At 37.2% G+C, this 25,999-nt stretch overlaps 1 protein-coding gene across 15 annotated transcripts in view; it reads left to right on the plus strand.

The window, feature by feature from the left end:
* LOC129776923 (peripheral plasma membrane protein CASK) overlaps window positions 1-25,999 on the plus strand; it is an 858,562-nt gene that overhangs the window by 135,255 nt on the left and 697,308 nt on the right. For all 15 annotated transcript variants that reach the window (XM_055782870.1, XM_055782878.1, XM_055782933.1 and 12 more), the window contains exon 3: window positions 10,367-10,472. In XM_055782870.1, coding sequence (XP_055638845.1) covers window positions 10,367-10,472 — 106 coding nt within the window. The remainder of the gene's footprint in view (window positions 1-10,366; window positions 10,473-25,999) is intronic.

The following is a 25,999-nucleotide window of genomic DNA, read 5'->3' on the forward strand; positions in this document are numbered from 1 at the left end:
CCACTCGACAACTCGATTAGCTGCAAGCTATTTGCAACGACAACTGGAAACATTAGAGCACTTCTTTGCTCCATCCCATAGTCGATTGATAGCTATCGCCTGAGGAGTGTTTTACGTTTTCTTCTCAAGAAGCGCTGGCCAGAGCTCGTTCTGTAATTAAGTCCACTTCCTAAGTGCGCCTGAAATCCGAGCTGTCGAACGGAATCCAATTGTTCGGCAATTGCCTTCACTATGGTGGTGAAGAATCTTTCCTCAGGTCCTGCTCTAGTTAACTTTGTTCGTTTGCGGGGGTACATTTACATCAGTTCTGTGGTTTTTGTGCTTTGCGAATGAAAATGGCTATTTTATACCGAATTAGAAGTCCATCAATTCCAATTAATGCTCTCCCTGCCCGGACGGAGATGGGGCCAACTTTTAGTGGTTTCGTTTCGTGTTGGGATCACCCAAAAATAGACGTGCTTCTTTTGCGGAAGATCAATCGCTTTTCGCGCAAAACTACGGTGAAATTAGGTATTCCACGCGCTTCCACGCGCGCTCGTAAATGGAATGTGCACACGTGTCGGTCTTTCCTTCGCTTCTCAAGGACCCGTGACCGATACACTGGAGTGAGTTTAATTCTTCTTGTTTTCCAGATGCAACGGAAACATATCTTACTAAGTATGCCGAACTGTTCTACATAACAGTTGCAACGGCAGCAGCATCGATGTCACAGCTTTGTGTTTGTGTCAAACAATGAGAAAAGCAATAATAAAAAAAGATGCAGCGATCGGTGGTTTATCAGACGTCACATCTGCTATAAAATCCAATATACTTGACTTCTTCATCTCGTTTTGGGAAACGAGCAGTAAAAGGAAACATCCTCTCGGAAGCAGCGGAGAACTTTCAGATTTACTTCCAGAGGCAAGAAGCAGAAGAAAAAAAAAAGTTCGAGCTCGAGTCTCCGGCCGGATACTGTTTTATTGTCAGCTGCAGGCAGTAAACTTTGGCAGCGGTGTGTTGCTACCCGAAATAACTTTTACCGGAGTCAATTTCTTTTTCTCGGCACGTTTTTCGTAAACTTATTGCTGTTCGATTGATTTTTTCTCGTGTGTTTGCTGAGTATTGATCGCAGATGACATTATTTGAGACTGAAAAATAAAAACTACACGATGCGATAATTCGGGTAGGGGTTCATAATGTTCGCATATCCTTCGCTTATCAAAAGCGGGGGTCAACCAGGCAGACACATTCCGGTGGCATTAGGATCACCATCTACATGCGGTCGGATGTCCATCATCGAGGTAACCAAACGGTATCAAGTATAAAAGAGGGAGAGTGAGAGAGAAATGACAGCAATGTTCGGCAACCGAAAAAAAATCGTTTTGTGTTTGACCACGCTTCCACGCTCAACCAAGAGGGTTCTGCTCGGTAGCGGAACCCAGCCACGTCGTGATTTAATTGTTAACCATGTGAACACGCACGTGTTCGTTTCGTCCTCCCCCCACTGGATTGGACGTGTGTCATGTGTGCCATAACAAAAAATTGTCACGTCAGTCAGAAGAGGGTGTTTTTTTCCCGGATGGTTCGGGTCATCTTTGTCCACCCAAATCATCAAGTGTTTTGTTTGTGTTGAGGGCAAAAGAGCAACGGTAATATAGTACAAGATTTATGGTTATATTATTTTTGGCCGTTTTGTTCTTTTGCCCGAGAGAAAGTGTGCGCGTCATATATATATATATATATATATATATATATATATATATATATATATATATATATATATATATATATATATATATATATATATATATATATATATATATATATATATATATATATATTTATATTTTCAAAAGTAATCGAGGATCAACCATCTTGCCATTTTTCTGACAACAAGAAAAGAAAACGCTGAGTAAAGCTGTCTGAAACAAAATTAGAAAGATGGTGTCCAAGACACGACCACTTGATTAACGTAGGATTGCGAAATGATTGGAAGAAAAACACAATTTCCCACATAAATAATTCATTATGACATAATTTCGCAACTCAGCACCACAGAACGGAAACAGGAAATCCGAGCCGAATAGGTTATGTGGTGGCGGCGACAGCAACTGCTGCGAAATTTTGTTCACCTTCAGTTTTCCACCGAAGAACATAGCTTTCTTCGCTGAAAAATATTGGGAGTGCAAATAAGTTTTCAGCGTTTTTTTTAAAGTTCAACGTTTTATTATGAAAAGAAGAGAAGTTATAGATTATTCAAAATACTGTCCATCGCTAGCTACAACCTTCTCCCATCTTTCTGGTAACATACGGGTTCCACGCTGAAAGAAGAACTGGTCTTTTGAGGCAATCCTGCACCGCTGACCGAGCGGTGTAAAGCATTTTTTTTTCTTTTTCGATGAAAAACACGACCGTTCTTTTTGCGTCTTCATATCAACTCCATTCTTTATTTTCTATTCCAAGAGTATATATTAGGGTGCCAATGAATGTATGGGAAAAAATCGACCTTAAAATTTCAAAAAGTTACCCTATACAAAATGTTTACCACCTCGAAAAACACCCTATGCCAAATACCAGCTCAATCGGACTTAAGGGAGAGTGGCGCAAAGCGGTCAAAGTTTGAGTTTTTTGAAAATCGAAAAATCACCAGTAAAGGAAATCGGGATTTTCGAAAAAAAAAAATTTGATGCCAAATGTCTTAAAATTTCATGAAACGTGTCATCTCGATTTTTTTTGGTTTTTTATCGAAAATAGACACTCTGGGACTTTTTTTTCGGAGTACGAGACGAAACATATGGTCTTAAGTGCCAATAAAAATAATTATCTCGATTTTTCATTCGGAACTTATTGCGAAATGTTGATTTGCACGATAATATACCCTAAGCAAAATATTAGGCTGTCAAAAAAGTCCTGCGGTATTTCCGCGAGGTGTCGTTGTAAGCGCGTAGTTCTAGTTGTATTCATTGTATCGAGTCATACTATAGCTTGTTGGAAAAGTATTTTTGCGCGCTATAATATAGTCCTTGACAGTGTTTTGTTTGGTTAAGTCGTTCGTGAGTTATAGTGTCGCAAATATGGAGCAAAATAAAGAGGAAATCCGACATATTTTACAGTACTACTATGACAAAGGCAAAAATGCATCTCAAGCTGCCAATAAAATTTGTGCAGTTTATGGACCTGATACAGTTTCCATTTTCATCGCACAACGATGGTTTCAACGTTTTCGTTCTGGTGTAGAGGTCGTCGAAGATGCGCCACGCTCCGGAAGGCCTGTCGTCGAAAATTGCGACAAAATCGCTGAATTAGCCGAGAAAGACCGGCATAGTAGCAGCCGTAGCATGGGCCAAGAACTGGGGATAAGTCATCAAACCGTTATTAACCATTTGACGAAGCTTGGATTCACAAAGAAGCTCGATGTATGGGTGCCACACACGTTGACGCAAAAAACCTCTTTGACCGTATCGACGCATGTGAATCGCTGCTGAATCGCAACAAAATCGACCCGTTTCTGAAGCGGATGGTGACTGGCGATGAAAAGCGGGTCACAACGTGAAGCGCAAACGGTCGTGTTCGAAGCCCGCTGAAGCGGCTCAGACGGTGGCCAAGCCCTCATTAACGGCCAGGAAGGTTCTGCTGTGTGTTTGGTGGGATTGTCAAGGAATAATCTATTATGAGCTGCTTCCATATGGCCAAACGCTCAATTCGGACCTGTACTGCCAACAACTGGACCGCTTGAAGGTAGCACTCATGAAGAAGAGGCCATCTTTGATAAACAGAGGCCGCATTGTCTTCCATCAGGACAACGCCAGGCCACACACTTCTTTGGTGACGCGCCAGAAGCTTCGGGAGCTCGGATGGGAGGTTCTTTTGCATCCGCCGTATAGTCCGGACCTTGCACCAAGTGACTACCACCTGTTTTTGCCCATGGCGAACGAGCTAGGTAGTTAGAAGTTAGCCACAAAAGAGGCCTGTGAAAATTGGCTATCCGAGTTTTTTGCCAATAAGGAAGCGAGCTTCTATAACAGGGGTATTATGAAGTTGGCATCTCGTTGGGAACAAGTCATCGAACAAAACGGCGCATATTTGACTTAAAACAGATTTTTTTTTATTAATTCGTTTATTTTTACAGGCTCAGTTACTTAAGTTTAAAGGAGCCGAATTCTTAAATATAATTTTAAAACTATATATATATATATATATAAACAATTTTCTTACATCTATGGTTAGTAAGGTGGAAAACCGGTTACTCGCGGTGTACTCGAGTTTTGAAGGGTGACATATTTTTAGGAGAAGGATGGGATATAAGGTACTTAAAACAGATGATTGTAACTAATTTTATGAACAAATGAAAATTAAAAAAAAAATACCGCAGGACTTTTTTGACAGCCTAATATTAGCTCATTCGAACTTCATTTATTAGTGTTGCAGACGTTAAAATTTGAGTTTTTTTAAAACCGAAAAATCACCGAAAATCGGGGTTTTCAATTTTTTATATGCCAAACGTCTTAAAATTGCATGACACATCGAGATTTACAGTTATATAAAAAAAAAATTGTTAAAAATCGACCGTTTAGACAGAAAAACCAAGAGCCAAAAAAAAATTTTTTTTTGCAATTTTTTTTTTCGAGATAACAGTAAATCTCGACGAGTAATGCAATTTTAAGACATTTGGCACTAACAATTTTTTTTGAAATTTTCGGTGATCTTTCGTTTTTCAAAAAAACTCAAATTTTTACGTCTGTGATATTAATAAATGAATTTCGAATGAGCTAATATTTTGCAAAGGTTATATTATCGTGCAAATCAACATTTCGCAACAAGTTCCGAATGAAAAATCGAGATAACTATTTTTATTGATACCCAAACCCATACGTTTCGTTTCGTATTCCGAAAAAAACTAAGTCCCAGAGTGTCGATTTACGACAAAAAAATTTTTTTCGAGATGACACTAGGTCTCGACGTTTCATGCAATTTTAAGACATTTGGCACCAAAAATTTTTTTTTGGAACCCCCGATTTCCTTCATTCCCCCCTTAGGTGATTTTTCAATTTAAAAAAAAAACTCAAACTTTGACCGCTTTGCGCCACTCTCCCTTGAGTCCGATTAAGCTAGTATTTGGCATAGGGTGTTTTTTCGAGGTGGTGAACTTTTTTTTTACCTCTTTCGAATATAATCAACAAAACGAACTTACGATAAGATTGTCGCTATCGTAACACCAAAGCAAAAACAAAAGCCCTGTATCGTAAAACTAGACCTATGAATCACACGATCCGCAAACGAGGGTCGTACAATAGAGAGGTACAGGTCGGACTCGATTATCCGGGATTGGATCATCTGGAATTTTAGACTCGATTACCCGGAGTATTTTATTTTTGATTTTTCTTATTTTTAGATCGGAAATTTTGAATGATTTGGGTATCAATATGGATATCAAATGAAGGGGATTGACTGGTAGAACACAGTTATTTATGAAAAATGCTAATCTAAAATGGCCGCCACCACAAAATGGCATTATATATTTTTTTCAAAGCTCCATCATTATGGGTATCAAATGAAAGTGCTCGACTGGTAGAATACAGTAGATCATGAAAAATCTAAGTCCAAGATGGCCCAGCTCACAAATAAACAATTACTTTTTTAATAGTTTCATGCATCTTGCTCTGTTTGTATATATGTTTGAATGTTTGTAGGACTGTTTCACATTAATTGATATTTGACCCCGTTGCTGTTGACTGATTGATCTCAAATTTGGAACATACCTTTAATTCTACTGTCATTATAAAATTGCGTATTCCATGATCTTGAAAAATTCAATGGCGGCCGCCGTTAAAAATGGCTGAATGGCTTGACTTGGAGAAAACACTACATTATGAACAACATAAATTCGAAAAGATCGCCGCCACAAAATAGTCGACTATGTAATTTTTTGCAATCCCCTCAATATTGGTATCAAATGAAATGATTTGACTAATAGAATACAGTACATCATCAAAATATTCCGAAGAAAGTTAGTTAAGAAATAAAAATTTAAAAAAAGTTGAATGGTTTTATCGTAGAGATGTATACTAATGATACAGATAATTTACTAAAAACTAGAGAATAAAATAAGTAAAAAAACTTTTAAGTTAGACGGTTCAATGAACTAAAAGCTAGAAAATAATTAGGTAAGTAGCACTTGTCATATCCGTTCCTTCATTAATCTAGGGCAATAATTAGACTAAAATAAAATCGTGGGGTATATGATGAAACATCTTACTGTGGATAATGGAAATTCAACGTTTATTTCTCACCTAATTTTCTTCGGAATATTTTCATGGTGTAGGGGAGAGGGGGCACATTCGGACACTTTTTCTTCTTGATTTTTAATATTTTTTTGCAAATTTTGCAAAAAAAAATCCTGAATTCATCCTGGTTGTCATTTGGACATCAATGTATCATATGAGCGTGTTAGAGGTGTGCATTGATGCGATTTCGAATGGTTTATTCGAATTTTTGATAATTGCCTTTTTGTCCGAATGTGCCCCATGTGCGAGGCAGTTTCGGACAGTCCTGGGGCACTTTCGGACAACGAAAAAATAATTGAAATTTTATGTTTATCAACAATTACTTCCGTTTCCTCTTATTACCAGCATGTTCTGCATTTTTCTGTTTATCAGTATTTGTCTGAAAGGAAACTGCTTGCTATGAGAGTCAGTTGAAATTCGTGATTTTGCTTTCTTCCGTTTTCGAGTGATGGTTTTCCGCGGTGATGTTTTTGGAAAAGGTTCAACATTTTCCGGGGAAAACGTTGCCAAAGCCAAATCTATCTGTGCTGTAGACGCAATGTTTTGCAGCATTGTTGTATTACCCGATGAGTCAGTTGCTACCTCCGCTCCAGTAGGTAAAATCATTTGAGCATTCAAAATCCTTGTCCGAAAAAACCTTTCTTGAGAATGGATGGCAACCTGTCATTTCGAATCCAGCTAGGATATTACTCAGATTGAAAGAAGCATTACAAGCCGATACAACTATATCTGAAAGGTCGTGTATAGAAATAGTTTTTCCAGGATGGTTGAGTAGCCAATCGTTCTGGGAAATTGAGAGCTTTTGCTTGAAAAGTCCCATAACTGAAACAGTCAGCGGTTATAAGCGATTTGTGACATTCGGTGGAAAAGATACATGAATTGTGCAATTTTCTCGGCAATATTTAATTGTTTCCAAAGTGCAAAAAAAATATCAATAATCCGGATAATTGAGTCCGACCTGAATTTATTTATTCGGGATCTACCCGAGCCTATCATAAAATGTGTTCTATAATTCACACGATCCGCAAAAAGGATTGTGCGATGAAGATATGTTTATTTTTCCTCGATCGGTCCCTATCATAAACATGGGTAAACAAAACCCGTCTTTTATTATGAGGTCGCTGCAATCCAGTCATCGACCCATTTTTTGGTATCATCATATGAGGCCATGTGTCATCGACCGGAACAAATGGTAATCGGAGGGAGCGATGTCTGATGAATACGGCGGGTCGGATAAGATCTCCCATTTGATGTTCTCCGGGTAGTTTTCGACACCAATTGCAACATGGGACCGAGCGTTGTCATGTTGCAGAATCGCCTTGGCGTGTCTATCGGCATATTGCGACCTCTTGTCCTTCAGGGCTCGGCTCAAACGCATCAATTGTTGTCGGTAACGCTCTCCTGGGATAGTTTCATTTGGTTTGAGTAGCTTATATAATAAACGACACCGAGCTGATCCCACCAGATACACAGAATAAGCTTGGAACCATGAATATTCGATTTTGCGGTTGATGTTGATGGCTGGCCGGGCTAAACCCAAACTTTTTTACGCTTATGATTGTCGTACCGTATCCACTTTTCGTCACCAGTCACGATTCGGTGCAGGAAACCTTTTATTTTCTGTCGCTGAAGCAGTTGTTCGCTGTGAAATTGCTTGTTGTGCCATTCCCAACATTTCTGCAAGTTCTTGTTGCGTCTGGCATAGATCTTCATCGAGTAACTTCAAGAAAAACAAGTCAAAGTCATGCTCAGTTGGTTGAAAATTCAATATTGGTATCGTAACTCATCACCGCCATGCTTGACTGTAGGCCGCAAAATTTTATTGTAATACCATCAGACCCAGATCACTTTCACATCACTTTCGTTTTGTCTGACCGAATCACCTTATTCCAGTCATCACTGGTTCATGAAATGTGTCTTGGGCCCACTTCTATCTTTTTTTGATATTTTTTTGCGGACAACCATGACTTCCTAAGTGCCACTCTGTCCTTAAGACCTTTCTTATGGAGGCGATTTCTGGATTGCGATGTCATTTTAATGGAAAACTCGCTTTCAACTCGTTTCGCAATTTTCGAAGCTGATAGTCCTCGGTCCAGCGCCGCCTTTTTCACGATAGCTTTATCAATTCGGCCAGTTGTCTTTGAAGGATGCCCCGCTCGCTCAGCTGGTGAGATAGAACCACGCTTTTTTTACATCTGCACAATCCTATTATTACGGATATAACTTGAGAATGCATCGAAATTTATGAAATAACTCTTTAGTGGAAAGATCTGGTGGCCTTCCAGAGACGATGGGTTGCATAGTTTTATGAAAGCCGCTGAAGATGGTAGATTCATTCTTGTTCTCGCTAGCGGGCCATATATGTCTATTTTTGACAAGTATTAAAATCAACAATGCTTACGTGTGATTCAATCGTACAGAAACCCGCTCCACCCAACGTTATGAAACGGCGGATAATTTTGTAGATTTTGTGTGATTTATGACGATGATATATATGAGCGTATATATGAGCACTATACAAGTTGGCCATATGTCGCACTTTGTTTCCTTATGTCAATGTAAGAGGTCTGTTTAAAAAGTATCGCGACTTTCGAATTTACGCAGGTTACGTATATTCGATGTTCTAGATTTTTTTTTTGGCATTATGTTGTTACTCATGTATATCACCTATATAATCACGAATATTTTGAATGTTCAGTTAATTTTTGACAACTACTTTTTCTTACACGTGTTTTGGTTCTTCTTCAAAAAAAACATCTCTGATTTGGAATATCTTATGTAAAAAATCTCACTTTTCAAGAAAAAATATAGAAAAACATAGCATTTTCATAGCCGAAACCATGTAAACTATGAAAAAACAAATACAATCAATAATTACGAATACCAAATCGAGTATAATATTTTATCAAAAAAGACTGCCTCATTGGTTCAATTTGATGTGTATCATCTGAATCAGTTCAATACTTCAAAAGTTATGATTTTTTTTTAAAAACCGTATTTTTGCTGTTCTGAATTTGAGACAAATGTAATTGAACATTTGTAAATCAATTTGTTTGTTGTTGTTTGTAAGTTGTACATACTTCAACTACTCTCTGTATGAGTATGAAGAGAAAGAGAGCATCGCTCGCTGATGTTGAATTTTATCAAGATTTTCGAGAGATCTCAAATGGACGTGGTTCTGATTTTCATTGGGTATGATAAAAGCCTAATCCACTTAAAAATACTCACCCAGTGCCTGCCGACTGACTGACACAATTTAATCAGATCTCTCTTTCGGTGAAATGTTTTAAATTTTCATCAGCAATAAAATTCACCCTCAGTCGGAAGCAATAAGCCCAACATTCGCAGACAGGGAATACTATATTCATAAAACATAACCACGATTTAGGCCACCCGAAACCGCGCTGAGAATATGGAACCGCAGCGCAGATAGCAGCAAACAGCATCAGAAAATATGAAAGTCGAAGTAGGAATAAAATATAAAAGTAAAAAAAAAGAGAACGAGAACGAAAAAGAAGTCTTTCATCTTATACCGCATAGAATTCCGACCGAAGGCAGCAAAGGCGGATCATATTATGCTCGAGAAAGTCTGAAAGTTTCCCCCAAAGGGGAAAATGGAAATGATGACGAAAAGATGCCATCACGTCTTTCCCCAAGCATGTTATAATTGATATTTGAAAGCACTCAAAACTTCATCATGACAAATAGGGTCCGCATCTCGGCATGCATTCAATCCCCTGGGTGGAGAGGGGAGCATCTCATGGGAGGGGGTGGGATTATCTTACCCGCAAAGCTTCGGGAGTGGCAGTTTGCTCCATTGTTTCGGCGACATACCGTACACTCCCACACACACACACACACACACACACACGCGTAAATTAATTTCCATTCAACTGCCAGGCAGTAAATCGACTTTGTGTTAATTCTGCTGGAAAATATGTTCCACATCAACTGTTGGGGCTTGCCGCCCCAATTACACCAAGTTGATCCCAAGTACGTAATCCACGCATGGCCGTTGAGAAGCAGTCTCCCACGCATGCACATGTTTGAACAATGAGTGCTGAATGTTTTATGTTCTACTCTCTTTCTTTCTCTGATTGCAGATCTGAAACGGGAAGCAACAATATGTCACATGCTGAAGCATCCCCACATCGTCGAGCTGCTGGAAACGTACAGCTCCGAAGGCATGCTGTATATGGTGTTCGAATAGTAAGTACTAACCTTTTTGTCCCTTTGATTCTCCCCGCGCGGGAGTAATACAGCAAACGCTACGACGGATGCTGCGATGGTGATGAAATATTTACGCGGTGTGCGACAACGAAACAACGGCGCGGAAAGGTTGACTATGATGTTTCCTTCCGAGTTATGAAAGTGGGAATTGTGCCCTCCCCGAGACTGGCCCCGAGTTGTCAGTAAATCTTGTCAGACCCCGGACATAAGTGGGGTTTTAGTCACGAGATGAATCATTGATTAGGACCATAAAGACGTTGGTTGATCCTGGAATTGATTATATCCGCTGCCTGCAGTGGCGGAAGTGGTTGTGGATTTTTGTATGGCATCTCGAATAATAGAGTTGGAGAACTGCGTGAGTATAGTCTATGAATGGTAACGGGCTTTTAATTAATAATGTATGAATCATTTAGCGGTATTCTCGGTTAACAGCTCATGGAAGTAAATTCAGGATTAGGCCTATTTTTGTTATAACCAAATGATTCGCAACGTTATTTGAAAAGAAAGGGCTTAGAATATTATTTCAAGTTCCAATTTCATCTTTTGAAACGATGTCATATTATTGAATTACCAATGATTTGAGATATAAATATACTATTACTAATTTTTCGTTATTATTTTTTAACGATGCATTCAAAATTTTATTGTTTAAGGAAAGTTTCTTGACTACTTTGTCGATCGCATATTTCTATCAGCTAGATTATGAGTTATTGTTTTTTGAAAAGAAGACTTACGATAAGCCTTCATAAAAATCAGTGTGAAATGAAATTGTTCGTACACCTAAAATGAATTTCCAGCACATGTTTTGGAATCTTGCTTTATAACATTATATGAGCTTTGAAATAACAGAAAATGTGCTACTTTCCCAAACTGGTACAGCATTTGTATAACAGCCATTTCATACTAAACCGATATAGTGATTCTCAGATTTCCGTAATTTTGTTCTTTACCACAAAACATTCGACCCCTATTTTCCTATTTTTTTCATTAGGGAGACCATTTCCATTTTAGGGTGGTCCAAAAAATCAACTTTTTCCCTTTTTTCCCAAAAATTATTTTTTTCAAAAATTCATAACTTTTGAAGTATGATAGACATTCCGATGATAGACATATCAAATTAAAGGCGATCTAGTCATCTTTAAAAATATCACACAACACACAAAAGGATTTTGTTCTCATAATTATTTATTGCATTTGTTTTTTTTATAATTTACATGGTCTCGGAACCAAGGGCGCTATGTATTTTAAATATTTTTTCTTGAAAGCTGAGGTAACGCAAGGAGAGAAAGGAGAGAAAGGTCGGAAACAACGAGTAATGAGGAAAAATCATTTAATGCAAGCGTACGTCATGGGGGGATCCTATGTTAAACTTTATCCTACGTCAACAATAAAGGAATACAGAATGAGAAAAAAGAAAGAACAAAAATAAAAACGAGAAGAAAAAGAAAAAGGAGGAGGAAAAAAGATGAAAAAAAACAAGCAGAAAATGTAGAGGGAAAATTAAAAAAAACAAAAACAAGAAGAAGGAGAAGAAAAAGAAAACAAGAAGGAAAAATCACAGATTTTATAGATTTCAGAGACTTTAGACATTTTAGAGATTTCAGAGACTTCAGAGATATCAGAGCTTCCAGAGATTTCAGAGATTTAAGGGATTTCAGAAATTTTAGAGACATCAGAGCTTCCAAAGATTTCAGAGATTTCACAGATTTCAAAGAATTCAAAGATTTCAGTGATTTCGAAGATTTCAGAGATTTCTGAGATTTCTGAGATTTCACTGATTTCAGGAATTTCATAGACTTCAGATATTTCAAAGATTTCAAAGATTTCGGAGATTCCAGAGATTTCAGAGATTTCAGAGATTTTAGTGATTATAGAGATTTTAGAGATTTCAGAAGTTTCCGAGAATTCAAAAATTTCATAGATTTCAAGATTTCAAGATTCCAGAAATTTCACTGATTTCAGAGATTTCATAGACTTCAGATATTTCAAAGATTTCAAAGATTTCGGAGATTCCAGAAATTCCAGAGATTTTAGAGATTTCAGAGATTTTAGGGATCTCAGAGATTTTAGTGATTTCAGAGAATTTAAAGATTTCAGAGATTTCACAGACAGAAATTTCAAAGATTTTCGATATTTCAGAGATTTAAGATATTTCAGAGATTTTCGAGACTTTAGAGATTCAATAGATTTCAGAGAGCACAGATTTTAGGAAATTTTAGAGACTTCAAACATTTTAAACATTTCAGAAATTCTAGAAATAAGTATGATAAATTTCCGAGATTTTGGAGATTTCGAGGATTCAGAGTTTTTTTTACAGGTTTCAGAGGTTTCAGGTTTTTTTTTAAAGATTTCAGAGATTTAAGAGATTTCAGAGATTTCAGAGATTTTATATTATTCAGAATTTTCAAGAATTTCAGAGATTTTAGATATTTTAGAGTCTTCAGAGATTTTAGAGATCTCAAAAGTTTCAGAAATTTTGGTGTCTTCAGAGATTCTAGGAACTTCAGAGATTTCAAAGATATTAGAGATTTCAGAGATTTCAGAGATTTCAGAGATTTCAGAGATTTCAGATATTTCAGTGATTTCAGATGTTTCAGAGGTTTCAGTGATTTTAGAGATTTCAGAGTTTTTTGAGACTTTATAGATTCCACAGATTTCAGAGATTTCAAACATTTCAGAGATTTTCAAGAATTAAGAGATTTTAGAGATTTCAGAAATTTCAGATATTTCAAAGATTTTTAGATTAGAGATTTCACAGATTTCATAGATTTTAAGAGATTTCAGAGATTTAAAAATTTTAAAACATTTCAGAGATTTCCGAGATTTTGGGGATTCAGAGTTTTTCAGAGGTTCAGAGCTTTCGGAGATTATAGAAGTTTCGGTGATTTCAGAAATATTCAATGTTTCCGAGATTTTTTAAATAACCGAGATTTCAAAGACTTCAGAGATTTCAAACATTCCAGAGATTCCACAGTTTTTGGAGATTTCAGATATTTTAGAAATTTCAGAAATTTTAGAGATTTCAGAGATTTTAGAGATTTTATCGATTTTATAGATTTTATAGATTTTATAGATTTTATAGATCTTAGCGATTTTAGGGATTTCAGAGATTTTATAAGTTTCCTAGATTTCAGAGATTTCAGAGTATTCAGATGTTTAAGAGATTTTAATGATCTTAGAGATTCTAAAGATTTCAGAAGCTCTCGTGATTTCGGAGAGTTTAAAGATTTCAGAAATTTCAGAGATATTCGAGACGAGGTTTCAGAGCTTTCGGTGATTACAGAGATTTTAGTGATTTAAGAAATTTTCGAGGTTTCCGAGATTTTCGAGACATCCGAGATTTCACAGATATTAAAAATTTCAGATATTTCAGAGATTTCAAAGATTTCAAAGATTTCTGATGTTTCTGAGATTGCCAACATTTCAGAGATTTCACAGATTGTGGAGATTTAAGATTTCATAGATTTCAGAAGTTTCAGAGATTTTAGAGACTTCAGAGATTTCAGAGATCTCAGAGATTTCAGAGATTTCAGAGATTTCAGAGATTTTAGAGACTTCAGATTTCACAGATTTCAGAGGCTTTAGATAATTCAGAGATTTTAGTGATTTTAGACATTTCCGAGACTTCGGTGATTTCAGAGATTTGAGATATTTGACAGATTTAAGAGATTGCAGAGATTTCAGGAGTTTTAAGAGATTTTAAATATTTCAGAGATTTCAGAGATTTTGGAGATTCAGAGATTTCAGTGTTTTTCGGAGTTCTTCAGAGGTTGCAGAGCTTTACAGGAGATTACAGAGGTTTAAGTGATTTCAGAAATTTTCGAGGATTCCAAGATTTCCGAGATATCCGAGATTTCCAAAATTTCAGAAATTTTAGAGAGTTCAAAGATTTCAGAGGTTTCAGAGGTTTCAGAGATTTCAGAGATTTCAGAGATTTCAGAGATTCCACAGATTTTAGAGATTTCAGAGATTTTAAATATTTAAGAGATTTTCGAGACTTTAGAAATTTCATAGTTTTCAGAGAGCTCAGATCTTTTAGGAGATTTCAGAGATTTCAAACATTTCAATAATTTCAGAGATTCCAGATGTATCAAATATTTCCGAAATTTCCGATACTTTGGAGATTTAGAGAATTCAGAGTTTTTCAAAGGTTCAGAGCTTTCGGAAATTATAAAGGTTTCGACGATGGCAGAAATTTTCGAGGTTTTCGAGATCTCTAATATCTCGAAAACCTAGAAAATTTCAAAGATTTCAGAAATTTTAAACATTCCAGTGATTTTACAGATTTTGGAGATTTCTGAGATTTCAGAGATTTTAGAGATTTCAGAGTCTTTAGAGAATCTAGAGAATTCAGAGATTGCAGAGATTTTTGATTTCAGAGATATTAGAGATTTCAAATTTAAATTGAAGATGTCAAATTCAGGATACAGAAACCAGGGTTGAGATAAAGCTTCTCACTAATAATTCCGATCCGTGTATTAAATGCACTTTTTTAAGAATCTAAATGTCGATTGCACATTTCAGACAGCGAACTCAGTCTCGGACAAGGATTAAGATTCCCATTCCACACTCTAAAACAAATCATGACTTCAGCTGTATTTTAAGTTTTACATTTCACGATATTAGTCGATGGATCAATGTTCGGAATATACACTCGGCAAAAATAAATTAAAGCGACAGAGTGCGATGTCAAAAACTTCAAGTGATTTTTGACATGATGTAAGTAATTTCGTGAAAAAAAATCAACGCACACAGACTGAATCTACATCATTAATTTATTATTTAATTTTTACGAGTACATTTTTATCTTTGGATGGCTAGGTGTAGTGGACAACAATATCGGGAAGAAATAAAAAATCAATTTTTTTCAAGTTTCAGAAGTTTTTTCAGAGATTTTAGAGATTCTTGAGACCTCAGAGATGTTCGAGACTTAAGAGATTCCACAGATTTCAGAGATTTCAGAGAGCTGAGAGATTTTAAGAGATTTCAGAGATTTCAAACATTTCAGAGATTTCAGAGATTCTGCAGATTCAGTGATTTCAGAGTTTTTCAGAGTTTTTCAGAGCTTTTCAGAGGTTTCAGAGCTTTCGGTGAATACATAGATTTCAATGATTTCAGAAATGTTCGAGGTTTCCGAGATTTATGCGTTATCCGAGAGTTCAAAGATTTCAAAGATTTCAGAGATTTCAGAGATTTCTATGATTTCAAAGATTTGTGAGGTTTCAGAGATTTTACACATTGTGAGATTTTAGAGATTCCAGAGATTTCAGATTTTTTAGAGATTTTCGAGACTTGAGATTTCAGAGATTTCAGAGAGTTCAGAGACTGAGAGATTTCAGAGATTTCAAACGTTTCAAAAAGTTCAGAGTTTTCCGAGATTTCTGAGATTTTCGAGATATCCGAGATTTTGGAGATTTAGAGAATTCAGAGTTTTTCAGTTTCGTTTTTTATGCATATATTTTTCGTTTATTGAAAATAAAAGAAGAATTAAATTTTTGATTCATCCCCTTAAAGTCAGAAAACACCTTTCTCACATGAAAAAAATATTTTTTTTCCAGAACCTCTCCGAAGGTGATAAATGATCATATTTGATAAAAAAAATCCTTCTACGTATATGTTCGAATTTCAACAATGACAGAGTTAGCTTCTCTCTAATATTTCTCACACATACACGCACTCCTCACCCACGAACTTACGAAAACGGAAGTTACGAATCGTTCATTTTGAGAGTACGCATAGCATTCTGTTTTTCTGGTACAATTTGCGATGAAGTGCTCCTTTAGTTTACTCCAAACTTTGGAAAATCGGCTTAAAAATTGCTTAACGTATCAATATGAAATGTTCACAGGTGTTTTCGTAATACACCAGGCTAAAAATTTGTCTAACGCTTGATACGAAATGCATAAAGTTTGTAACACAAACTATTAGTGTCGTCAAAGAGACATTTCATATTTTCCGACAGACCTCTTCCAACAAGCACCAAAAGCTGTACTCGTGTGTTGTTTCCACGAGAAGGAGAGAGAAAGCATCACGAACGAACAAGGAAAAAAAAGGTTTTTGCTGACACTTCTCATATTGGTCGGCCAAAAATTAATCAAACCGAACCGGATCAGGAAGCACAACGGTCGCACGATAAACAAGCACCGAGAGGCCGCATCTAAACCGCTTCGGGGTATCTCTCCTTCCTCCTTGCCGCATTCAACCTTGCGTGTGCTACCCCAAATCACAATACATATGCAGTGGATATCAGCATGTCGTGTTGCATGGCGCAGGATCTGCCTGGAGCCTGTGCAACATAATAGTCGCTTCATGGAAAGGCTGTTTTTGGTCGCAAAAGAGCGAGAGGCCACTTTACGCCAATACCAGTGAGGACTACATTCCGTACATTTTTTGTGCGAAAAAACGTGTAAAAAGTCACCCGCAGGATACATCAATGCGAAACAACAAATGGAAGTGATGACTTCTGGCTCGGATGCGTACTTCACGCTGACATTTTTTTCGGTGAAGTGATGAATCTTCGCAAAAAAAAACAATTCTGATGGACACGGGGGCGTATACTCTGCACTGGCAGACGTTTCAATTAGCGCACCGATTGATTCGTGGAAAGGGGAGGTGATTTTTGTGAGTTCATTACTGAGAATATTGTCGAACGAAGGCAACAAAAGCCATCCTCGCTAGCATGCCGGACCATTAGGTAGGGTTCTTTTTTTCGATCGCAAATTGGAATTCATATTGCATTGTATCCAGGCACATAAGTTGAAACGTATAAGCTCGAGGCAGTTATCACAGTATTTATGAAACCATACTTCGTGGGATTTAAAACAGCTAAAGTAACAACTCTGAACGTACAATACGGCAATCCCATGGCAACACAAAAAGGGCACACTTTCTAACATCTATATGATAATTTGAAGTTCACTCTGACGATAGAAGGAGAGACGGTATAATCCCAGCCAAATCCCATCCACATGCAGATCTGGCGTTCCCAATTTCGAGCCGAAATTATTCTCACATCCATCAGTGTTGGGGTATGTGCGCCACATTTCAATCGAAAAAGTTCACCGGGCGACCGTTTTGCTTCTTTTCTATTTTGTCTCTAGCATAACCATCTGCTGAGAGGCAGCATTCTTCATCCAGTGCAGAGCCCCCACATCAGGCTGATATTCCCTGGAAGGTTGTTATTGAATGTGGGCAATTAAACAATTCAAATTTCATGGGAGGATAACGCATTTGGGAAAAGCTGTCGTGAGCTGCTTTACTCAATCTGTAAGAAGATAGCATGAACCGGCAGGATCTATTGAATGAGAAGCACACTCAAACTAGCGTTGGCAGAAAACATTTCAACTTCGGCAGAAAAAATCCTTTTTCATGTGCTGAAGGGTGAAATGAACAAATAAAAGCACCTTTTTCAAAACCTTTAAAGTGTTTGTATGTATGGGAGCAGACACATCTTTCTCTCAGACTGAACGTCAGCTTTGGATTGTACCAAAAACAAAGTCCAAATGATGTCAACGAGGATCGAACCAAGGCCGGCTGAAATGCAAGACTGTTTTACACGACCATGCCATCCACATAGCCACTGGTGCTGTTACATAAATGTGTGATAATATTACATTTCATTATGAAATGAAAATGGGAACTGTTTTCTAAGAGTAAAAAGGATAATATAAACGTGAATCTATATTTAAAGACTGTACCAGTATTTGAGAGCAGCACATTTTCTGATATTTTTAGGCTCATTTGATGTAATAAATCGGGATTCTAAAACATGTGCTAAAATTAATTTTGGGTGTATGAGTAATTAAGCTTTGGGTGAAAAGATAGTGTATTGGCTGAAGTGCAATCTAGAAGTATTAAAGGCGATCTGGCGTAGTGGCTAGCACCAACACCTCTCACACTAATGATCACGAGTTGAGTTCTCACTCTCAACATGCTTTCTTCGGAATGGAAGTAAAGCCTTTGGTCAGAGTGGCAAACCACTCAAAAGGCTGAAAGTCACCATAAAGGTAATATTATGCTATCCGGCACGTAGCGTAACCGGCACGGCACGTTTCATGTAAGACAAATATTATTACATTTGTTTCAAATGTGTATGCGTATATATTGCGGAACGACTCCGGGCATACACAGCACGTTTCAGACAAATGCATGAAGAAATTCTCGAGAAGAATATTTTGCCGGTGCCGAAGCACGAACTACACGGGCGAGTGGCACCATACATACAAATCAAATGTTAAAGTTCGTGGTATGGATGCGTTCGTCACTCTTCGGTTCGGCATCGGTTCAACCACCAGTAGCTATACCTGGCTACAGTGTCGACATCTGGTGGCAATATTCATTTAGGGAGGCGCGACCATTTTTTTCCCGCCTGCAACAAAATGTGGTTTTCGTTTAAATAAAATATATATTCGATATAGAAAAGTTATTTTATCATTCATAATTTTAATTTTGAAGTGCGTTCATTCCACATGAAAATCCAGTACAGTAATTGTCGCTTCCCGAAATTATGATACGCAGCTGAATGTTGTCAACACGGATTTACTCTCTCGCTTCGAAAACAAATTCCTCTGCTCCATCTGCGCTGCCGGCCCGTACTGAGAGGTCGCTATGCCTGATAATATAAATACATTATGTATTTGTCGGCCCGTGCCGGTACGTGCCGGTTACGCCACGTGCTGATTAATATAAAACCACCTCAATATAGCAAACAAAAATATAGAAGGCAGAGTTTTTGAACGGAAAATAGGCATATAATGCGTAATGAGTATGAGCAAATTTCTACAGTTTGTCCCAATACTATGCGGCAGTGACAGACAACGTATGCGTCACGACGCTATAATGCGGTAATTGGTTGAATTTCCATTATCCTCAGTTACCAGTCATCATATGCCCCACGATTTTATTTTAGTCTCATCAATGCTCTAGATTAATGAACGAAGGAGTGTGATAACTACTAACTGCTATTTTCCCAATTATTTTCTAGCTTTTAGTAAATTATCTGTATTGTTATTATTACGTTTGATCACAAAGAAACCGTTTAACTTGGAAAGATTTTTTGTACTTATTTTATTTTCTAATTTTTAGTACATTATTTTTATCATTAGTACAGGATCTTTCAGATTAAACGCTCACGCAACAAATTTTAATAACTTCTACAAAAGTGAACCGATTTTAATTTAAAAAAAAAGAAAATAAAGCTTATTTTGGGACACTTTCGATGTGACCACCCCTTTTTTCGATAACGCGTTTTAAGCGGTGAACAAAATTCTTCATACACAACTCCAACATTACGACTTCGATGCTGTTAAGAATCCGAGTTGTTTCTTCTTTAAGTTCCTCCAAATTTTGTAGCTTACTAACATAGCAGCGGTCCTTCACGTACCCCCAGAGGAAGTTATCGACGACGAGAAATGTTGAAATTCGTACCATAAGAGGACAAAGTTTCATTAAGGCTTCGGTTCTCCTAAATTGTCGTCCCGATGTGCAGTGTCACCATCGACGGAGCGAAACAAATTTTAATGAGGAGCTATTCGATTTTTTTTACGTGAGCGTTTAATCTGTAAGACCTTGTATATTTTTCGACAATGAAACCATTCAACAAATGTTTGTATCATACTTAATTTTTTTGGAATGTTTTCATGATGTACTGTATTCTGTTAGTCAAATCATTTCATTTGATACTAATATCAAGGGGGTTGCCCAAAATACATTGTCGACCATTTAGTGGCGGTGACCTTCTTGGGCTTATGTTGTTAATAATGTAGTGTGTTCTCCATATCAGCCATTTTGTAACAGAGATCAAATTGAATTTTCGATATTATGCTTTCATTATTTCCTGCATGCTCAGTGTCTACCCCCATATCTTCCGGTTAGACGTAGTCCCACGTCAAAAGGCAACGCTAACGACCCGTCCTTGCGCGTCGACAGCTACCGAACGTAGAGACGTCAGTTATTCGCTCGATTAATTCAAATAATCGAATATCTGCAATTTTAATCGAGTAATTTTGTATCGAATAGTGAAAAATGAATAATGCATACATCGAATAATTATCGCGTTTAATGAAAAAGGGAATCATTCTTTCAAAAATTACTGTGTAAAATTCATTCAACCGTCATGGTTTTTTTGTCAAGATTCATCGAATATGCTAAACCATTTACGGAGTAAGAGGCGGAATTGAAGGAGATGGTCTAAACTCCCATACTAAATTGGTAGTATACAAATTCAGAGTGCCAAGGAAAATATACCATACTAGTGGTCAATGATTGTATAAATATACCTATTTTGAACTAGTAGTTATAGGGACTGAGCAGACATAATCAAAAAAAATTTGTATGTTGCTGCAATAAACATATTGTGCAATATTTTCATGGTGTGCTCTTTTTTTAATCGACCGAAAAAAATCATGAAATGCCAAATTTATCAATATACTGAAATGCTATTTCATTCAAAAACCATTATTCTGCACCATGTTTATTTTAAAATTATATTTAATTATTATAATCTTTTTTATTATAGATGTCTGTTAATTTTTTTTTTCAAGAAATAAATATTCGCTCGATTAATCGAATACTGAAAGACAATTATTCGTATGAATCAAATGTTCAAAAATGATCCCACGATTATTCGATAATCGAATAAACGAGAAATTTAGACATCTCTAATCGAACGAGCCCCGTTCTCGTCGAGTATCGCTTCGTACCGTTGCCGATGCTTCTTGATCGTGTTGGTGCGAGCGATGAATTTCTTTCTCGCTTGTTTCGTTGTGCTGCCAAGCTTGTCTCGCAAGCGTGGTGCGGTTGTCGCATGAGAGAGTTAGAGAAAATGTTGCGTGGTTTTGCGTGTGACATTATGTATTGCAGCAAATTTGGCTAATAATGGCTACACCCTTCAGGACACGAAAAGACATTTTTTCTGCCGAAGATGAAATGTTTTCTGGCAACGCTAGTTTGGGTGAACACTCCTCATATTCATGATAACAGATACAAAATTAAGATTCTGATCCAGATTGCATGTTCCAAATTCTAGATTTCAAATCTAATTTCTGAAATGGATTAGGAATTCCAGATTGAGAGTTGAGATCTAGATTTCGAAAGATTGAAATTTACAACACGAATTCCGGTTTAACATTCCATATTTTGGATTCTTGTTTCGAGACTTGGTTCAAGAATTTAGATTTGTTCGTCCGATTTTCGACACCGACACCTTGATTTCAATTGCATATTCATTTTTTCCCACTTCGATTCTAAATCTCAGATTTCAAATATCAAATGATGATAAATGTGATATGTAGCTAACGAAAATCTCAACCTAATTCAATCAATAACTCGACATTTTCAATTTTGCGACATGGTCTGCTCTGACCTAGCACCGACCATTTCGTACTCAGATTGCCGTAATTATGTTTTGATTTATTATTTCAACTCTACATCCAAAATTACTTTCAGCACAAGTTTTGGCATCCCGACTTTCACATCGAATGGACTTAAAAATAACAGAAAATGTGCTACTCTCCCATACTGGTTAGTTAGTGTTCAATATCTCGCGTAATATTGATCATACAATTTCATGTTTAGGCTCGTTGTAAAGGTGATGATTCACACTAAAAAAATTCTTTTGCTGTTTTTTTGTTTGTTCCATTCAGTTGTGGGTTACAGAACCCCCTGCAACAACAGAGAGAAAATTCGGTGCATTTTACACTTTTTGTTTCATAAATGCGATGTTATTTTTAAATTATTTTTTTCCTAAATGTTTTTTTTTAATTTTTTAATTAATTTTAATTTTTTTGTTTTTTTAAATTACAATACACTGAATTGAGATCTCTACTGTCAACAACGGGACTGTTTGAAGCTAGCGATTGAGCAGAAACATTCAGAATTGGCCAACAGACGAGGTGTTGTGTTCCATCCAGACAACGCAAGGCTACTTAACTCCGAAAGCTTGATTGGGATGTTTTAATGCGTCCACCATATAGCCCGAATCTGGCACCAAGCGATTACCACATTTTTTTTTTCCAGAGATATAAGAAACTGGGATCAAGAGAAGATTGTAGATTTTTTCGCCAATCATGACCAACTTATCTATGATAGAGAGAATATGAAGCTACCTTTAGAATGGTAATAAATTTGACATCGAAACGGTGTATATTTGACCCAAATCGGGCAATCCGAAGTATATAAAATAAGTTTTGAATTTCACCCAAAAATATTGGTTAACTTTCTCCCCAACCTAAAATTATATATATATATATCATAGCAATATAAGAGCAATATGAGCGAGCGAAACAAGAGACACATTGCAAAAAAGTACGCATTTTTGCATACTTTGTTACATACACGGTCCAGACCGAATAGGATATAGGTTCACATTTATGTTCTCCTTTTTACTCCTAGAAAACACTTTCCAACTTCACTTTATAATGAGGTGTAATACGATCACGCATTTATCCAACATCACCAGTGGCTATGTGAATAGCGTGGTCGTGTAAACCAGCCGGCCTTGATTCGATGTCTTTTGACCTCGTTGGCCTTTTTTGGGTACAATCCCGAGTTGATGTTCAGTCTGAGAGAAATAGATGTCTACTCCAATACAAGATTAAATGTTTTCTGTCAACACTAGTTTGGGCGTACATTCGGACTCCGAATTCCTTATTCAGGCTACAGAGTTTGAATTTGGACCCCAATTTTCAGATTGCAAATCGCAACAGGTAGGGGAAGATTGTTCTAATCCGACTGGTGGTCCTGAACCGACCTTCCCGTGGATCTCGGTTATGACGCTACCCTCCGATTTGAGGTAGTGTCGTTGACAATTTGGTTGTATGGGGGCCTTTTTTCTGCTCCCTTCATTCTAGCGTTTTGTCGCCATTTTGTGCGGAATATTATAAAACTAGACAAAACCAATTGCTTACGATCTTCTCATTAAAACAAGCTATATAAATTGAATTTACCTGTTGCCTGTAGTTATTTGCCGTTATTTGAAAAAAGTCGGTGTAGCCCCGAACCAACCCAAAGAACAGGTGGTCCTAAACCGCCCCCTATTTTTGCTTCGCAGTTATTCATTCAGTTATTCCTCAGGTGATTATCATCAATAGCTCGCACAAGCTTGGCTCATCGGGCGGCGCTCACTACCGGGGAACGCATTTGCTGGTTTTGTCAGACACCTTTCATTAATTCACGTCGGCGGCGTGAACGTATTAAAACATTTATTTGCGTTTGTGTGTACCTTACAGGGTGCCAATGAAAATGGTCATATCTAATTCCCAAAAGGTACCTCATTAAAAATGTTCACCACCACCACACCCTATGCCAAATATCAGCTCAATCGGATTTAAGGGAGAGTGGCGCTAAGTGGTCAAGTTTGAGTTTTTTGAAAATCAAAAAATTACCCAAGGGGGGAGTAAAATAAATCGGGGTTTTCGATAAAAAATTTTGATGCCAAATGTCTTAAAATTGCCTGCAACGTCGAGATCTAGTGTTATCCCGAAAAAAAAGTTTTTCAAACTAGGACTAGGACTAGGACACTCTAGGACTATTTTTTCGAATACGAGACGAAACGTATGGTTTTGGGTACCAATAAAAATAGTGTTCTCGAATTTTCATTTGGAACTTGCTGCGAAATGTTGATTTGCACGATAATATACCCTAGGCAAAATATTAGCTTATTCGAACTTCATTTATTAGTGTCAGAGACGTAAAAATTATTTTAAAAACGAAAGATCACCGAAAATAAGGGTTTTAAAAAAAAATGTTGATACCAAATGTCTTGCTCGTGGACATTAACTGTAATCTCCAAAAAATCTTTGGTCGAAAAATTTTTTTTTGCTCTTAGTCGTTTTTTCGTCTGAAAAGTCGATTTTTGACAAAAAATTTTTTTAGATAACTGTAACTGTCTCGACGTGTTATGCAATTCTAAGACATTTGGCATTAAAAATTTGTTTTGAAAACCCCTATTCCCGGTGATTTTTCGTTTTAAAAAAACTCAACTTTTAACGTCTGCCACACTTATAAATGAAGTTCGAATGAGCTAAAATTCAGCATAGGGTATATTATCGTACAAATCAACATTTCGCAACAAGTTCCGAATGATCGTCTCGTATTCAAAAAAAATTTTTTTTTCGAGATGACACTAGATCTCGACGTTTCAGGAAATTTTATATCATTTGGCATCAACAATTTTTTTTCGAAAACCCCGATTTCCTTCACTCCCCTCTTGGGTGATTTGTCGATTTTCAAAAAACTCAAATTTTGACCACTTTGCGCCACTCTCCATGTTTTTTCGAGGTGGTGAACATTTTGTATAGGGAAACTTTGACAAACATAAGAATTATTATGAATCGCTTTGGATGGGAGGCAAAAGGCGGCACAAATTGTTTGCTAAACAAGGTGTTTTTCAGGAATGTTCGACAGTATCGCTGATCTAATATGATGAAACAACGATCAGGCACACATAGTGCAGCTTATGACGTAATATTTGGGAAACTTATGGCTGAGCTATTCCAAAAGTTACTTCAGTTACTTCGCGTAATCTCTTAGCTACTGAAGTGAAATGGCACTGATAGCAGCACGATACACGAGTCTAACTTCCTATTAACATGAAAGCAAACATATAATATGAGTCTGTGGCTGTGTCTTGCTTTGAAATTCGAACCCATTTCGAGCTTCATTATCTGCGCTTGGGAATCCCAACTGCTGGAAAAATCAGCGTTCCGCTTGGAAGCAGGACGCGTAATTCATAATGTTCCCCTAATTATGGATGCCATCCTAACTCCCAGCTCGGCTTGAGCAAACATTCTTCCCAATGCTGCGCCTTGTGTGCACTGTAGTTACCCGGCTACAAGCTCTGCGTTCTTCCTGCAGCTCAAACGAATTCGTTTCTTTGAAGCTGCTGGAGCGGAAAATGTTCATCCTCGACAGCTTGCTCTCCGGAAGGGGGTGGTTGGTAGGTGGTTTCCATGACAGTCGAAAATGCAGCAGCAGCTAGCTTTTGTGGTATAGGGACAATTGTAAGGATTGTATATCTTCCCAATTGAAACGATTCGTCTTTGTGGCTGTTTCAAAAGCGAAATAGAGCTAATAGACTGCAGTTTGTGGGGCAATATTTGGGAAGCGTTAGATGGAACCATTGAAATCCAGAATTATTTGATTACGAATCAGTGATCCTTGCTTGTTGGCTAGGAAATTGCAGCAGAGAAGCATAGACCATCATCTTTGACCAGTACAATCGTTTATATGGACTGTATTCTCCTTGAACACAAACACATGCGTTTCTCGGACTAGGAACAAAGACTAATCTCATTCGAACAACATAATTGAAACTAAACACAATTAAACTACTGATGCTCGGACCTAAAAGCTGCAAGTGTTATTGTTTAAGAGTTGGTGTGTCTTGTTCCACGAAAAGAATTACAGCGGATTTTCTCACTTCATCACACCATCATCTAGCCTCATAACGACACTTACGAAAGGGGTTCGTAAGCCGTCTTGAAGGCACAATCCTGGCGAGACAAGAA

This window comes from Toxorhynchites rutilus, chromosome 1 (genome assembly GCF_029784135.1).
Source record: "Toxorhynchites rutilus septentrionalis strain SRP chromosome 1, ASM2978413v1, whole genome shotgun sequence".
Lineage (NCBI taxonomy): Eukaryota > Metazoa > Arthropoda > Insecta > Diptera > Culicidae > Toxorhynchites > Toxorhynchites rutilus.